This window comes from Chiloscyllium plagiosum, unplaced genomic scaffold (genome assembly GCF_037043375.1).
Source record: "Chiloscyllium plagiosum isolate Xiang-an unplaced genomic scaffold, Cpla_swu_hap1 HiC_scaffold_9, whole genome shotgun sequence".
NCBI classification, from domain to species: Eukaryota; Metazoa; Chordata; class Chondrichthyes; order Orectolobiformes; family Hemiscylliidae; genus Chiloscyllium; species Chiloscyllium plagiosum.
Window position 1 is genome coordinate 62,077,768 of NW_028270147.1, and position 18,289 is coordinate 62,096,056.

At 44.4% G+C, this 18,289-nt stretch overlaps 1 protein-coding gene across 5 annotated transcripts in view; it reads right to left on the reverse strand.

Annotated features, from left to right (window-relative positions):
- The window catches only part of dnajc6 (DnaJ (Hsp40) homolog, subfamily C, member 6), a 146,755-nt gene that overhangs the window by 22,763 nt on the left and 105,703 nt on the right, over positions 1-18,289 (reverse strand). For all 5 annotated transcript variants that reach the window (XM_043699441.2, XM_087990684.1, XM_043699436.2 and 2 more), the window contains one exon: positions 967-1,272. In XM_043699441.2, coding sequence (XP_043555376.2) covers positions 967-1,272 — 306 coding nt within the window. The remainder of the gene's footprint in view (positions 1-966; positions 1,273-18,289) is intronic.

The following is an 18,289-nucleotide window of genomic DNA, read 5'->3' on the forward strand; positions in this document are numbered from 1 at the left end:
TTGGACAGCAAATCTTACTGCAGTGTAAAGAATCGAGGTGCAGCAGTTTATTTGTTCTGCAACACAGGCTGCATTTAATGAATTCAGTTATTCAATGGATTCACGTGCAATAAATCTTTCAAATTTAGTGCCTTTGTTTCCTTCTCGTACATTAGCAGCCCACCATTTCAGCAAACTCATCCCATCCACCTAACACATTCGTCATTTGTAAGTCTAGACAGCTAAAACTCCAAGCTAGGAAACCGTGGGATATCATAGCTGATTCCAAGTTCAAGCTACATGTGCACTTTCCAGGAAGAGACCACGAGACAGCAGCCAGAAATAGAAATAATGGTTGTTGATTGATTCTTTCAACCTAAGGGCATCAATTCCAATTGCCATGGGCATCCCATCACCCCCACTGAAATGAGATGACGTACTATTTTGTTCTAAATTTCTTGCAAAAAAAAATGTTCACCCCTTTCGGTCTTTCTAGGTCATACTTCTTGGGTTAAAGACAAGTGTCCTGTTATTCTCTGCAAACATTTCTCAAAACATGCACAGGAAATTGCAGAAAGGCAATCCAAAATAGCTCTTAGTCGCCATCTTTTTCCCTCAAGGTGCCTTCTATCAAGAGAGCAGATTATCCTTCAAAACTAATGGAATTCAGATTGGTAACTTGATGGAAGGAGGAAAGGAAAAAAAAAGAGAAAAAAAAAGTGACAGTCGAGATGGGAACACGCTTTAATCCATGAAACTCAGTAAATGAAATCATAAAGACAACCAAAATAGTGCAACATATCACTAATATAACAAATTGAACAATTTCAACACAAATTTATGATTCTGTTCTCCAGAAAGCTTTCAGCCAGACATAATAGACAAGCTATTTTTGAAGGGTGGAGGAAAAATGTCATTAAGGTACAACTGGAGTCACCTCCTGTTTAAGCCTTTGACTCGGCAAACATTAAAAAAGTTCATACTTACCATATGTAGGTCCGCGTGACCCACGCTCATCTCGATTACCAATCACACCAGTAAAGCTGACATTATAGTTTGGTCTATTCTGTGGAGATGACTGCGGTATTGGTTGCTGGGGCTTTGTCGGTTGTGGTTTTGTTTGCGGTTGTTGCCAGGTAGATGAACCTTGTTGCCAAGCAAATCCTGTATTCTGCTGCCATGAACTTCCTCCCATTGGTTGAGGGGATTGTTTCTGCGGAGAGCCCATTGGTTGAAAAGATCCTCCTGCTGTTCCAGTGGGTGTGGTGGGTTTACTTGAAAATGCTGAACCACCTGTTTATAGAACACACATAAAACTTCTCAACTTTTCAAATGAGCCTCTAAGACAAATTATCCCTCTTTTACCACTCACCACAAAATCACATGTGCTTATTGTGTCTTAGAAGTTATACAAGTGACTAGCTAACCCAAAATGCTACTGCATTCTAAGTATCCCAATGTCTGCACATTACGCTTTAGAAAGGAAAGAGCTTCACCTGAAAATGCACTAGTTCACATGCTTAGATTGAAGAATGGACATCTTAATGCCCGGTAACTGGGAAACTGCATGCAGAACACCCACTACAAAATGAGTATTTAAACAACCTCTCACAATCTGGCAAATCACCCCAAAACTAGATATAGTTCAGCTCATCAAGAGAAAACAGTTGTAGAGCCATACCAGCTACTGCAAGATACTTGGATCTTTCCTGCAGCATTGGATAACAGCCAAATGACAGAAAATCAACTATTGCCTGAAATGTGACTTCGCTGCCTTACAGGAAGATGTTGCATTGCTGAACCAGAGGAATTGTACTGTGAAATAGTACAGTGGCTCCACTCTCCTCACAACCAGCTTACCCATCATTAAGAAACCATAAAATAAGCAGTTATATACTGAATCAATTTTTCATCTATATATATGCTTTCACTTGAAGTTCGCTTAATTTTACATTTTGCTCTTCACTACTTAATCACAATAATCTTTTGATCCTGCTAGTCTAGATTTAGGGCAACACGATGGCTCAGTGGTTAGCACAGCTGCCTCACAGCACCAGGGACCTGGGTTCGATTCCAGCCTCAGACGACCGTCTGCGTGGAGTTTGCACATTTTCCCCATGTCTGCATGGGTTTCCTTCCATAATCCAAATATGTGCAGGTTAGGTTGATTGGCCATACTAACTTACCCATGGTGTTCAGGGATGTATAGGTTAGGTGGATTAGTCAGGGTAAAAGTAGAGTAATAGTGTAGGGAAGGGTTTGGGTGAGATACTCTTAAGAGGGTCAGTGTGGATGTGCTGTGACAAATGTCCATTGGTGTGACATGTCTTAATTCAGTCTTAATGGTGACCACAATTTCTACATTTTCCTCAAATATCTTTGAAATATAAAGCAAGATTTAAGCAAGAACGACAAGCACAACCAGTGAGAAATTTTAACCTTCATGGTCCCCCTGCTCTGTCTGTCCCCTTCCCCAAAAACACAGCCTGTTATTTATCCATCCATCCTGCAGCAACCAGGATCACAGCAACTTTTCTTGAACTACTCTAAGCAGATAGCGGAGCTCACCTGTTTAATAAAATGGAGATTTTCACTGTTTACACTTTAGAATGCAATGACACCATTGCATACTGACTGTAATTTTAACAGGCTTGAACAGGAAGCTGCTTGACCAGCTCCTCACATTGGTTTTCAATTCTGGCATAATCAAGGTCCCATTGTTTGCTTCAGTTGTTACTGTGGAAGTTGAAATTTGTCACAATGGAACACTAGAACCACGAGAGTGCTAACCAGAGGTGGCTGCCCTTCGTGATGGCCATGATGACGTGAGAGTTTACATTGAGGGAAAAGGTTGGAGATTATATTGCTGTAATTAAGTAGAAGGCTCAAGAAGAGATTCTGAAGGGAGATTACAGAGTGTTAGGCAGAAACTTAGAAAGGAGTTCCTCAAGAGCAATAATATCTGGATTACTCCCGGTGCTACGAGCTAGAGAGGGCAGGAATAGGAGGATAGAGCAGGTGAATGCATGGCTGAGGAGCTGGTGTATGGGAGAAGGATTCACATTTTTGGATCATTGGAATCTCTTTGAGCGTAGAACTGACCTGTACAAGAAGGATGGATTGCACCTATCAATGCAAGGAGCCTAACAGGGAAGGCAGATGAACTCAGGGCATGGTTAGGAATATGGGACTGGGATATCATAGCAATTACAGAAACATGGCTCAAGGTTGGGCAGGACTGGCAGCTTAATGTTCCAGGATACAAATGCTACAGGAAGGATAGAAAGGGAGGCGAGAGAGGAGGGGGAGTGGCATTTTTGATAAGGGATAGCATTACAGCTGTGCTGAGGGAGGATATTCCCAGAAATACATCCAGGGAAGTTATTTGGGTGGAACGGAGAAATAAGAAAGGGATGATCACCTTATTGGGATTGTATTATAGACCCCCTAATAGTCAGAGGGAAATTGAGAAACAAACTTGTAAGGAGATCTCAGTTATCTGTAAGAATAATAAAGTGGTTATGGTGGGGGATTTTAACTTTCCAAACATCGACTGGGACTGCCATAGTGTGAACGGGTTTAGATGGAGAGGAATTCCTTAAGTGTGTACAAGACAATTTTCTGATTCAGTATGTGGATGTACCTACGAGGACAACGTGCAAAACTTGACCTACTCTTGGGAAATAAGGCAGGGCAAGTGACTAAGGTTTTAGTGGGGGAGCACAGATAGCGACCTTAATTCTATTAGATTTAAAATATTGATAGAAAAGGATAGACCAGATCTAAAAGTTGAAGTTCTAAATTGGAGAAAGGCCAACTTTGACAGTATTAGGTAAGAACTTGCAAAAGCTGATTGGGGCAGATGTTCGCAGGCAAAGGGACGGCTGGAAAATGGGAAGCCTTCAGAAATGAGAAAACAAGAATCCAGATAAAGTATTTTCCTGTTAGGGTGAAAGGGAAGGCTGGTAGGTATAGGGAATGCTGGATGACTAAAGAAATTGAGGGTTTAGTTAAGAAAAAGAAAGAAGCATAAATAAGGTATAGATAGGATAAATTGAGTGAATCCTTAGAATATAAAGGCAGTAGGAGTATACTTAAGAAGGAAATCAGGAGGGCAAAAAAGGGACATGAGATAGCTTTGGCAAATAGAATGAAGGAGAATCCAAAGGGTTTTTACAAATACATCAAGGACAAAAAAGGGCGACTGGGGAGAGAATAGGGCCCTCAAAGATCAGCAAGGCAGCCTTTGTGTGGAGCCACTGAAAATGGCAGAGATATTAAATGAGTATTTTGCAACAGTATTTACTGTGGAAAAGGACTTGAAAGATATCGACTGTAGGAAAATAGATGGTGACATCTTGCAAAATGTCCACATTATAGAGGAGGATGTGCTGGATGTCTTGAAACAGGTAAAGGCGGATAAATCCCCAGGACCTTATCAGGCGTACCCTAGAACTCTGTGGGAAGCTAGAGAAGTGTTTGCTGGGCCTCTTGTCAAGATACTTGTATCATCGATAGTCACAGGTGAGGTGCCGGAAGACTGGAGGTTCGCTAATGTGGTGCCACTCTTTCAGAAGGTTGTCAAGGACAAGCCAGGGAACTATAGACCAGTGAGTTTGACATCAATGGTGGACAAGTTGTTGGAGGGAATCCTGAGGAACAGGATGTAATTTGGAAAGCCAAGGACTGATTACAGATAGTCAACATGGCTTTGTGTGTGAGAAATTATGTCTCACAAACTTGATTGAGTTTTTTGAGGAAGTAACAAAGAGGATTGATGAGGGCAGAGCAGTAGATATGATCTATATGGACTTCAGTAAGGCGTTTGACAAGGTTCCCCATGGGAGTCTGATTAACAAGGTTATATCTCAAGGAATACAGGGAGAACTAGTCATTTGGATACAGAACTGGCTCAAAGGTAGAAGACAGAGGGTGGTGGTGGAGGGTTGTTTTTCAGACTGGAGGCCTGTGACCAGTGGAGTGCCACAAGGATTGGTGCTGGGTCCTCTACTTTTTGTCATTTACATAAATGATTTTGATGTGAGCATAAGAGGTACAGTTAGTAAGTTTGCAGATGACACCAAAATTGGAGGTGTAGTGGACAGCAAAGTGAGTTACCTCAGATTCCAACAGGATCTGGACCAGATGGGCCAATGGGCTGAGAAGTGGCAGGTGGAGTTTCATTCAGATAAATGTGAGGTGCTGCATTTTGGGAAAGCAAATATTAGCGGGACTTATACATTTAATAGTAAGCTCCTAGGGAGTGTTGCTGAACAACGAGACCTTGGAGTGCAGGTTTATAGCACCTTGAAAGTGGAGTCACAGGTAGATGGGATAGTGAAGGTGGCGTTTGGTATGCTTTCCTTTATTGGTCAGAGTATGGAGTACAGGAGTTGGGAGGTCATGTTGCGGCTGTACAGGACATTGGTTAGGCCACTGTTGGAATATTGCGTGCAATTCTGGTCTCCTTCCTATCAGAAAGATGTTGTGAAACTTGAAAGGGTTCAAAAAAGATTTACAAGGATGTTGCCAGGGTTGGAGGATTTGAGCTATAGGGAGAGGCTGAACAAGCTGAGGCTGTTTTCCCTGGAGCGTCGGAGGCTGACGGGTGACCTTATAGAGCTTTACAAAATGATGAGGGGCATAGATAGGGTAAATAGGCAAAGTCTTTTCCCTGGGGTCAGGGAGTCCAGCATAGGTTTAGGGTGAGAGGGGGAAGATATAAAAGAGACCCAAGGGGCAACTTTTTCACAGAGCGGTAAGTATATGAAATGAGCTGCCAGAGGATGTGGTGGAGGCTGGTACAATTGCAACATTTAAGAGGCATTTGGGTGGGTATATGAATAGGAAGGGTTTGGAGGAATATGGGCTGGGTGCTGGCAGATGGGACTAGATTGGGTTGGGCTATCTGGTTGGCATGGACTGGTTGAACCGAAGGGTCTGTTTCCATGCTGTACATCTCTAGGACTCTATATCATAACTCGTATAGAAGTCTTTAAAAAAGCACTCAGACAAGCGGCTTATTGTCCAAGTGTTGCTAAGTACCTGACTGAATACATGGCAGCATAGGTCAAATAGATGTGGAATGAAATTAAGTTCAGTTTAGCACAATTAACTGAATTCTTTCTACTGTTAAACCTGAAATATAACTGACTACTAAAAACAGTGTACAGTTATTAGTATTCACATTGTTTGACTCTTGTGCAGTAAAAAATGTTTTTGACCCAACTGGAGCCCCTTTTCCACATTGGGTGCCTTCTCAAAGTGTACCACAATTGGGGTTGCTTCCTGCTAAACTAGTCACTCTAATCAAGAACTACAGTATCTTCTCCCGTTACCCTCTGCTGACACTCCCGTCTCCTCCGAAACCCTCTGAACCTACAAGGTACTAGACTCCATGGTTCAGAGTTGGAGGATTGATTGCAGTCCCAATCCTGGCCATTACAGCCACTGACACTGGTGGAACCAAAGAACTTCCCATGAATCAGAGACATTCCATCCAACTAAGGAGCAGAAACACCCATTTCAGCCAATTAATGGCCTGTGAGAATGAAATACATATGGAGTTTTTGTGATCAGCATCCTGCTCCATAATGGTTATGAAAGGGAAATCATTTTGACATTTTATTAGCGGGGTGGATAAAGCAAAATAAAGAAAATATCATACTTTATTATATGCCTTTTGAAATGCAGCGTATCAGAATATGACTGAACAACATAAAAGCTGAATATTGGGTGTGGCATGTTAATTAAACTTTTTTTTGAAATCCATGCAAGCAGGAAACAGGCAGCAGTGTTCTGGTTTCCTCCTATAGTCCAACGATGTGCAGGTTAGGTGAATTGGTTGTGCTAAATTGCCCGTAGTGTTCAGGGACGTGCAGGTGAAGTGCAATAGTCATGCGAAATGTAGGATAATAGGGTAGGGGAAAGAGTCTGGGTGGGATACTCTTCACAGAGGGTCAGTGTGGACTTGTCAGGCCAAATGGCCTATTTCCACACTGTAGGGATTCTATTCTATGCTATACTAAAGGGCTCATTTCCAGTTAAGAAAGCTGTAATCTATTGTGCAATCTATATCACTGACTTAAAATTAAAAACAGAATATTGTTAGGGACTAAGCCAGACCACTGAAAACATTCTGAAGCAGGCAGCTCAGACCATAAAACTTCACAATTTGTTTTGGTAAGCATATAGTGAAAGATTACCCAGATTAAAAGTTAGCTAGGTTGACTGCTAGATTTTAAAACAGAAAAATGTATTCACAAAATTACATAATGAAACACAAAGAACAGAATAAAGAACCCCTACAGATCTCAACATTTCCAACTAGACTTAATTATTCTATTCCAAATATACACAACAGTCCCAATAAGCAAATTCCCTTTAAAACCCAGTTTAAATGAAATACATGCTTACAGGTTGAAGTTGAAGGGGAGGAAGAGAGAGGGAGAGAGAGAGGGAGAGAGAGAGGGAGAGAGAGAGGGAGAGAGAGAGGGAGAGAGAGAGGGAGAGAGAGAGGGAGAGAGAGAGGGAGAGAGAGAGGGAGAGAGAGAGGGAGAGAGAGAGGGAGAGAGAGAGGGAGAGAGAGAGGGAGAGAGAGAGGGAGAGAGAGAGGGGGAGAGAGAGGGGGAGAGAGAGGGGGAGAGAGAGGGGGAGAGAGAGGGGGAGAGAGAGGGGGAGAGAGAGGGGGAGAGAGAGGGGGAGAGAGAGGGGGAGAGGGAGGGGAGAGGGAGGGAGAGAGAGAGGGGGAGAGAGGGGGAGAGAGAGGGGGAGAGAGAGGGGGAGAGAGAGGGGGAGAGAGAGGGGGAGAGAGAGGGGGAGAGAGAGGGGGAGAGAGAGGGGGAGAGAGAGGGGGAGAGAGAGGGGGAGAGAGAGGGGGAGAGAGAGGGGGAGAGAGAGGGGGAGAGAGAGGGGGAGAGAGAGGGGGAGAGAGAGGGGGAGAGAGAGGGGGAGAGAGAGGGGGAGAGAGAGGGGGAGAGAGAGAGGGAGAGAGAGGGGGAGAGAGAGGGGGAGAGAGAGAGGAGAGAGAGGAGAGGGGAGAGAGAGGGGAGAGAGAGGGGGAGAGAGAGGGGGAGAGAGAGGGGGAGAGAGAGGGGAGAGAGGAGGGGGAGAGAGAGGGGGAGAGAGAGGGGGAGAGAGAGGGGGAGAGAGAGGGGGAGAGAGAGGGGGAGAGAGAGGGGGAGAGAGAGAGGGAGAGAGAGAGAGAGGGAGAGAGAGGGAGGGAGAGAGAGGGAGGGAGAGAGAGGGAGGGAGAGAAAGGGAGAGAGAAAGGGAGAGAGAAAGGGAGAGAGAGAGGGAGGAGAGAAAGGGAAAAAGGGAGAGAAAAAAAGAGGGAGGGGAAGAGGGGGAAGAGGGGGAAGAGGGGGAAGAGGGGGAAGAGGGGGGAGAGGGGGGAGAGGGGGGAGAGGGGGGAGAGGGGGGAGAGGGGGGAGAGGGGAGAGAGGGGGGGAGAGGGGGGGAGAGGGGGGGAGAGGGGGGGAGAGGGGGGGAGAGGGGGGGAGAGGGGGGGAGAGGGGGGGAGAGGGAGGGAGAGGGAGGGAGAGGGAGGGAGAGGGAGGGAGAGGGAGGGAGAGGGAGGGAGAGGGAGGGAGAGGGAGGGAGAGGGAGGGAGAGGGAGGGAGAGGGAGGGAGAGGGAGGGAGAGGGAGGGAGAGGGAGGGAGAGAGATTCCACACAGCTCCCTGTTGAACTCATCAGTTCAAGACTGAACTAAAAACTGCTCAGCTCAACTAGAGAGCTGACCACTCCCCTTTCATTATACAGGTCATTACTAAAGCATGACCACTTTGGCCTGAAGTCTCATCTGTTTACATATAAACAAAAGGCCTCAAAATCATTTTCATCTCTCCAACAAGCCAGACTGATCAGAGCCCAGCCCGGTTTATTACCTTCTGAAAAAAAAAATCAAGGACAAATATCCTTGAGCCAAGGAACAGCTTTTAGAAAAGAAGGGACGAGCTTTGTGACAGTATCGTAGCCCATTTGACAAATGAGTGAGCTAAGCAGAAAAGCACGTGGTGAGCAGGATACAACAGATTCAGAGGTAGATAGGTTAGGCAAGTGTGCAACAAGGTAGGCAATGGAGTATTATGTGACAAAATGTGAGGTGATCCACTTTGGTAGGAAGAATAGAAAAACAAAATATTATTTAAATGGATATGAATTATATTCATTACACTACATAGGGACCCTGAATCACAAAATATAAGTAAAAAGTAGGCAACTGCAATTTGGGGACTTAGACTGGAATTTTGTTTTCCTAAAAGGAACCAAAGTATGAAGGAAAAAAAAAGGCCTAATAAAAACCATATGAATTATCTGACTCATCCAGGTTGACCAATCTTCACATTTACAAATGGAGAACAAATGAAAGCTTTTCAGCATTTAGTGTGACTTTCACTAAACAACATCAACATGTATCGAAAGCAACAGAAAATATAATGCATGTCTCAGTAAGGGCAAATAAAAAGTCTTTAAAAATTGCAATAAAACCACACTGATGCACTTCAAGACTTATTCAAGACACACATTTGCACATTGTGAATCAGGATTTTATTTTTATTCACTCAGAATAATGAAGGAGCGAGTGGGATATAGCGACCTCTGGCTGGGCCAGCATTTATTGCTCAGAGGGCAATGAAGAGTCAACCACATTTGTGGTCTGGAGTCACCTTAGGTCAGAAGAGATAAGGATGTAAGTTTCCTTCCCTAACGAACATTACTGAACCAGATAGAGTTTTCCAACAATCAACAATGGTTTCATAATTATCATGAGACCCTCATTCCAGATTGTCAATGAATTCAAGTTCCACAATCTGCCATGGTGGGATTTGAACCCAAGTCCCAGCACATTAACTGGGTCTCTGGATTAACAGTCGAGTCATAATACCACCAGACCATTACCTCCCCACTGCAGGACATTCAGACATGCTACTCTTTAGACTGGGACTGAATCAACTTAATGATGCAAGATGCATCTGAGCACATGGAGAGTGTAAAAAAAGAGTATGGAACAAGCACAAGTGTAAGGGGAGAAGTTCCTACCAAAGCATTTGCAGAGGGAGTTGACATCAATGAGTGTCCAGAGCCAGAAGCTTCTGTGACTCCACCCATATGCATGCACACACTGCTACTTCCTCCTCTGATCATTTTCCCCCTCCCCCATTCACTTGGCCCTCCCTACCCAGATTTAACACTTGGTCACCAATCAGCTTGCTAACTGCCTGGTTGTTCCAATCCAAACTCATTACCTCGGACACAACCTTCCTGCCAAACTTCCAGAGAATGTAAAGAGTGAGGCAGCAGGATGGCAGGTGTACAAGGAACAGTATGCACAATGTGATTCCAGAATTTAGATGCATGTAAATCATTTTGAAAAAAAATACTAAATTTTATTGTTTGTATTCTTTGATGTGGATTCCTCATTACCATATCACTGGTAGTGATGTCACAGGCGCTGCAACTGCTTGGGCAGTGAGAGCATCCCTGCAGTTGTGGTTCAATAAAGGCAGCTGTGTGTCAAATATTTGCTCCCGAGGTTCCTCTATCTAATTGCACTGTTTCATGCCACAATTACATACATCTGAATACAAATACATGGAAGTTCCACCAGATATTCTGCAAGTGAGACAGACAGTTAAAAAATGGCTTTTCCATTCTCCATACAAATTTATTAACATCAATTCAATAAGTGAGGGAAACAAACTTGATCATCATCCACTTGCAGTGAGCAAGGACAGCATTAAGGATCATTTCCAAGAAATCCAAAAGAAAAGTCCCATTTACTGGTGTAAACCCTGGGCAAAAATAAGGAATAACAAGGGTAACTATCCTTTGTGCAAATATGCTTTTAGTCTCTTCAATCTTTATATAAAAGGCATCATACCTTATTAGTGCTATGACTCATCAGACTTCACTCAATACATAAGTTACACAAAGCTGATTTTTTTTTTTTAAAATGTAGATGACAGATCTCTGTAGCGACTGTAACAAAGTCAGTCAGGTGGACCTCAGAATATGTTCCTTGGTTGAACCATGTTAACAGTCCAATCAAGGAGACCTGGCTGACAGATAAATACAGGAGTGTCAGAGGTTCTGTTCACGCAGAGATGGCTCTGAGGGAGCTGGATCAGTGTCAAGGACTTTCCACATGTAAATAAGGGTGACTTGGTGATGGGATACTGGCCTGTGAAGTTATTTCACTCCCCATTCCTCTCCTAAAGACCCTCCTCACCTCACAGGTTAAATTAAAAAGTACTTCTCTCCAGGAACTGTCTTCAGTGGACGAATAAATACAACTTTACATCTTCAGTTCAATTGAGTTGCAGCAACTCAACCATTTTGTATAGATTATATCTGCTGTTGAGACCATTCTATCAGCAATCATTCACTCAGGTTTCAGAAGAGCAATAATATTCTGATGAATGGTTCCCTTAGCACAATTAATCATAATAGAGTGCATCCAGTACAGGTAATCCTCCTATAACACCGTAGTGGCAATCCAGCGAAACCTCGCTTAATGGAAAGTCGCTTAATAGAAATAATGGGGTTTATGGGGAAAGTGGGATTAGGGGCAGATCAGCAAAAAAAACATTCATGACGACTAAAAAAAAAACCCAAAGGTCTAACATTATGTATAGCACAGCCTGAATGAAGGTTGAAATCATATTTATTAACCCAAAAGTAAAAATTTTTTACATGTCATGTGTGAAATAAGAAAAGTACTCTCTGTACAGTACCTCTCACAGAAAACTAATCTGACAGCAGCTGACACTGGCGCACACACAGAACACCAGGAAGATCGGCGCCAACATCGCACATGAATGGCATAGCATGGACACAGGTACATGCACAGAACGGTAAGAACATTGGCGCATGCACAGAGTGACACGGAGATTTCAGCACGGTCATCAGAGCGTGCACAAAACAGAGTGTGCAAACTGATCCCCGCTGGGATCGTGTTATTGTCAAATGAGATACGCGCTCTCCAAAATACCATTCCCCAATTCTTCAGTGACAATATAGGCATGTCGTGCTGCTGAAATGTGCGATATCCCAGAACTACTTGTACTCTAATTTGACAGTTGCTAATCTAAGTAGCTAAGGATTGACCTGAAGGGACAGAAAGATTAACAGACAGCGATTTCAAGCTCCCCATCAGCATTACCCATTATTGGGAAGCAAAGCGCGTATTTCTTCACTCCGACATGCTAATTGTCCTCGCCTGTGCAGCGAGGCCAATTGAAGCTTGTGACAGTTCCTGGGGGGAAAAAAAACTACATTGCCTCCAAAGCTTCAGACGAGACACATCAATCCTCGATGAAAAGTCAGGAAATAATTTTACGGTGGCATGCAATGATGTAGCTCCCATCTGATGGTCCTTCAGTGTTCAGCTTTATGCTGCAAAAGATTTATCTATCCTTGGCTAGACAGTGAACTGAACATGCTCCAGTGTCTATCATAAAATTATTCTCATCAATAATCAACGTCATGTATTCCATTTGTACACGATCGACCATCCCTTCAACATCTTGGAATATTTGAAACCTTCAACCAGAACCATCTGAGTTTCTAAAATTCATTAACCTCTTATTTGCAAAGATAACAGTTATGGACCATGCTAAAAGATGTATAATACTGCCCTTTGCCTCTCTATTGTGGCTGTTACTTCAGCCATTAAACTTCACAAGAAGAAATCCTCCCCTCCCCTACTCTGCATCTTTCTGATCATCCTGAAAGTTCTCTTTCATTCAGGAGGTTTTTTTAAAAAAATTGTAAACAGCCTTAGAACAATGTTCCACTCCATTTGACCAGAGCGGCGAGGAGAGTAGGAGAGGTGAAGCGAGGGCTGCCGGGAAGGGTGAGTTTTCCCACATTAAAAGGGACTTACCTCGGGTATTAGGCCTCCATTTGCCAAGAGGTGCGAGGGAGGAGAGAAGGACTTCTGGGAAGTCAAATTTGTGTGGTTGCGTTACCCAAAAACATTACTCGGGTAGTGTCCCCCACCCATCCTCCTCCTCTAACCAAAAAAAAAAGGACCTGTGCGCCAGATTGGTAAGGTAACGAGTTTTTTTTAATTCCTTATTTTTGCAACAGTCTCTTTGGGAATTTAGAATAGTGAGAATGGAGATTAGGGCAGTTTAATGTGCCTCCTGCAGAATGTGGGAGGTAAAGGTCACCACTAGTGTCCCTGCTGACTACATCTGTGGGAAGTGCATCCGACTCCAGCTCCTCGAAAACCGCATTAGGGAACCGGAGCTGGAGCTGGATGAACTTTGGATCATTCGGGAGGCAGAGGGAGTTATTGAGTGGAGTTACAGGGAGGTAGTCACTCCTCAGGTACAAGAAAAAGGGAAATGGGTTACAGTCAGTGAGTGGACGGAAAGGGAACTGGCAGCAGTGCAGGGATCCCCTGTGGCCATTCCCCTCAACAGTAAGTATACCGCTTTGGATACTGTTGGGTGGGGGGGGGGGGGGGGGGGGGGGGGGGGAGAGAGAGAAACTTAGAAGGGGAAAGCATTGGGGTACAGAGCTCTGGCACAGGGTCTGTCCCTGCTGCTCAGAAGGGAAGGAAGGGGGAAAGAGGAGCAGAGCAGTAGTCATTAGAGACTCCATAGTTAGGGGGACAGATAGAAGGTCCTGTGGTGACGAGAGAGACTCTCAGTTGGTGTGTTGCCTCCCAGGTGCCAGGGTTCATGATGTCTCTGACCATGTTTTTGGGATCTTTAAAGGGGAGGAGGCACCAACAACATAGGTAGGAAAAGAGATGGGGATTTAAGGCAGAAATTCAGGGAGCTAGGACGGAAGCTTAGAGCTAGTACGAACAGAGTTGTTGTCTCTGGTTTGTTGCCTGTGCCACGTGTTAGTGAGGCAAGGAATAGGGAGAGAGGAGTTGAACACATGGCTACAGGGATGGTGCAGGAGGGAGGGTTTGGGATTCTTGGATAATTGGGGCTCTTTCTGGGGTAGGTGGGACCTCTACAAGCAGGATGGTCTTCATCTGAACCAGAGGGGTATCAATATCCTGGGGGGGGAATTTTGCGAAGGCTATTGGGGTGGGTTTAAACTAATCCAGCAGGGGGATGGGAACCAAAAAATTGTAGTTCAAGTATAGAAAAGGTTGAGAGTAGGGAGGTCTGAAATCAAGTTTCAGGGACCCAGGGGGGCATGTGGCATTGTTGGTCAAGGACAGTATAGCAGTTGCAGAAAGGATGTTTGGGGACTCGTCAGTTGAGGTAGTTGGGCTGTGGTTAGAAACAGGAAAGGAGAGATCACCCTGTTTGGAGTTTTCTATAGGCCTCTGAATAGTTCCAGAGATGTAGAGGAAAGATAGCAAAGATGATTCTCGATAGGAGAGAGAGAGGCCGGTAGTTGTCATGGGGGACTTCAACTTTCCAAATATTGACTGGGGACCTATAGTACAAGTACTATAGATGGGTCAGTTTTTGTCCAGTGTGTGCAGGAGGGCTTCCTGACAGTATGTATACAGGCCAACAAGGGGCGAAGCCACATTAGATTTGGTACTGGGTAATGAGCCCGGCCAGGTGCTAGACTTGGAAGTAGGTAAGCACTTTAGTGATAGCAATCACAATTCTAGTGATAGAAAGGGATAGGGTGTAAACCACTGGGCAAGAGTTACAGCTGGAGGAAAGGCAATTACGATGTGATTAGGCAAGATTTAGGAAGCAATAGGATGGGGAAGGAAACTGCAGGGGATGGGCACATTAGAAATGAGGAGCTTTTCCTTGAATAAGCTCCAGTGTGTCCTAGATAAGTATGTACCTGTCAGGCAGGGAGGAAGCTGTAAAGTGCGGGAGCCGTGGCTTACGAAGGAAGTGGAATCTCTGGTCAAGAAGAAGGTGGCTTATGTTAAGATGAGATGTGAAGGCTCAGTTAGTGCGCTTGAGGGTTACAAGGTAGCCAAGAAAGACCTAAAGAGAGCTCAGAAAAGCCAGGAGGTGACATGAGAAGTTGTTGGAGGATAAGATCAGGTAAAACCTTAAGGCTTTCTATAGGTATTTAAGGAATAAAAGAATGACGAGAGTAAGATTAGGCCAATCAAGGAGAGTAGTGGGATATTGTGTGGAGTCAGAGGAGATAGGGGAAGCACCAAATGAATATTTTTCGACAGCATTCACTCTAGAAAACGACAATGTTGTCGAGGAGAATACTGAGATACAGTCTACTAGACTAGGTGGGACTGAGGTTCACAAGGAAGACGTATTAGAAATCCTGCAGTGTGTGAAAATAGATAAGTCCCCTGGGCCGATTGGGATTTATCCTAGGATCCTCTGGGAAGCCAGGGAGGAGATTGCCGAGCCTTTGGCATTGACCTTTAAATCATCATTGTCTACAGGAATAGTGCCAGAAGACTGGAGGTTAGCAAATGTGGTTCCCCTGTTCAAGAAGGGGAGTAGAGACACCCCAGGTAATTATAGACCAGTGAGCCTTACTTCAGTTGTTGGTAAAGTGTTGGTAAAGGTTATAAGAGAGAGGATTTATAATCATCTCGAAAATAATAATTTGATTAGGGATAGTCAGCACGGTTTTGTGAAGGGTAGGTCGTGTCTCACAAACCTTATTGAGTTCTTTGAGAAGGTGACCAAACAGGTAGATGAGAGTAAACCGGTTGATGTGGTTTTATGGATTTCAGCAAGGCATTTGATAAGGTTCCCCACAGTAGGCTATTGTACAAAATGCGGAGGAATGGGATTGTGGGAGATAGAGCAGTTTGGATCAGTAAGTGGCTTGCTGAAAGAAGACAGAGGGTGGTGGTTGATGGGAAATGTTCATCCTGGAGTCCAGTTACCAGTGGTGTACCGCAAGGGTCGGTGTTGGGTCCACTGCTGTTCGTCATTTTTTATAAAAGACCTGGATGAGGGGGTAGAAGGGTGGGTTAGTAAATTTGCAGACAACACTAAGGTCGGTGGAGTTGTGGATAGTGACGAAGGATGTTGTAGGTTACAGAGAGACATCGATAAGCTGCAGAGCTGGACTGAGAGGTGGCAAATGGAGTTTAATGCGGACAAGTGTGAGGTGATTCACTTTGGTCAGAGTAACCAGAATGCAAAGTACTGGGCTAATGGTAAGATTCTTGGTAGTGTAGATGAGCAGAGAGATCTCGGTGTCCATGTACACTCATCCTTGAAAATTGCCACCCAGGTTGACAGGGTTGTTAAGAATGCATACAATGTTTTAGCTTTTATCAATAGAGGGATCGAGTTCCGGAACCATGAGGTTATGCTACAGCTGTACAAAACTCTGATGCGGCCGCACTTGGAGTACTGTGTACAGTTCTGGTCACCGCATTATAAGGAGGATGTGGAAGCTTTGGAAAGGGTGCAGAAGAGATTTACAAAGATGTTACCTGGTATGGAGGGAACGTCTTATGAGGAAAGGCTGAGGGACTTGAGGCTGTTTTCGTTAGAGAGAAGAAGGTTGAGAGGTGACTTAATAGAGACATAGAAGATAATCAGAGGGTTAGATAGGGTGGACAGGGAGAGCCTTTTTCCAAGTATGGTGACAGCGAGCATGAGGGGGCATAGCTTTAAATTGAGGGGTGATAGATATAGGACAGATGTCAGAGGTAGTTTCTTTACTCAGAGTAGTAAGGAGAAAGTGAGGACTGCAGATGCTGGAGATCAGAGCTGAAAATGTGTTGCTGGAAAAGCGCAGCAGGTCAGGCAGCATCCAAGGAACAGGAGAATCGACGTTTCGGGCATAAGCCCTTCTTCAGGATTCCTGAAGAAGGGCTTCTGCCCGAAACGTCGATTCTCCTGTTCCTTGGATGCTGCCTGACCTGCTGAGCTTTTCCAGCAACACATTTTCAGCTCAGAGTAGTAAGGGTATGGATTGCTTTGCCTGCAATGGCAGTAGATTTGCCAACTTTAAGTACTTTTAAGTCGTCATTGGACAAGCATATGGATGTACATGGAATAGTGTAAGTTAGATGGGCTTCAGTTTGGTACGAAAGGTCGGCGCAACATCGGGGGCCGAAGGGCCTGTACTGCGCTGTAATGTTCTATGTTAAAGGGTGTTGTATTGATCCAAAACGCTGTAGCTTTATCAATATTATTACAACGGCTTCTTCTTCTCAATGACTTGATTGAGTGTTTTGAGGAGGCAAAGATGATGATTGATGATGGAAAATTGGTTGATCTTGTCAACATGGAGTTCAGTAAAGCATTTGGTAAGGTCTATCATGGCACACTGGTATAAAAGGTGAAAACAGATGGTATCAGGGGTGAGCTGGCAAGACAGACACAGAACTGGCTTAGTCACAGGAGATGGTGGGTAGCAGTGGTAGGATGCTTTTCAGAATGGAGGGCTCTAATTAGTGGTCTTCCACAGGGATCAGTGCAGGGAACTCTGCTGTTCATGGTCTACGTAAATGATTTGGAGGAAAACGTAGCTGGTCGAATTAGTAAGTTTGCAGATGAATCAAAGATTGGTAGAGTTGTGGATGGTGAGGAGGATTGTCAGAGGATACAGCAGAATATAGACCAGTTCGAGACATGGGCAGAAAAATGGCAGATAGAGTTTAATCCAGACAAATGTGAAGTTATGTATTTTGGAAGGTCAAGCACAGGTGGAAATTATTCATTGAATGCCAGAACCCTTAGGAACATTGATATTCAGGGATCTGGGTGTGTAGGTCCACAGACTACTAAAGATAACAGTGCAGGTAGATAAAGTAGTGAAAAAAAGGCTTATGGTATGCTTGGCTTCTTTGGAAGGGGGCATTGAGTACAGGGATAAACAAGTTATGCTGCAGCTTTGTAGAACCTTAGTTAGGCCCCACTTGGAAAATTGTGTACGGTTCTGGGCATCATACTACCAGAAGGATGTGGATGCTTTGGAGGGGGCACAGAAAAGATTTACCAGGATGCTGCCTGTCTGGGTGATTTTAGCTTTCAAGAAAGGTTGGCTAGAATCGGTTTGCTTTCACTGAAATGCAAGCAGTTGAGGGGCGACCTAACAGAAGGTTATAAAAGATAATGAATGGCATGGATAGAGCGGAAAGTATGAGGTTTTTTTCTCAGGGTAGAGGGGTTAATTCTCAGGGGGTGGGGGTGGGGGGGCATGGGGGTTTAAAAAGACACATGCAGGGTAAGATCTTCACACAAAAGGGCCTGGAGCATACTGCCAGAAGTGGTGGTGGAAGCAGCATTCAAGAAGCACCTAGACAAATACATGAATAGGAAAGGAATAGAGGGATACAGATCCTGTACGTGAAGACAGTTTTAGTATGGAAGAGCAAAATGTGACAGCGCAGACTTGGAGGGGCCAAATAGCCTGTTCCCTATGCTGCA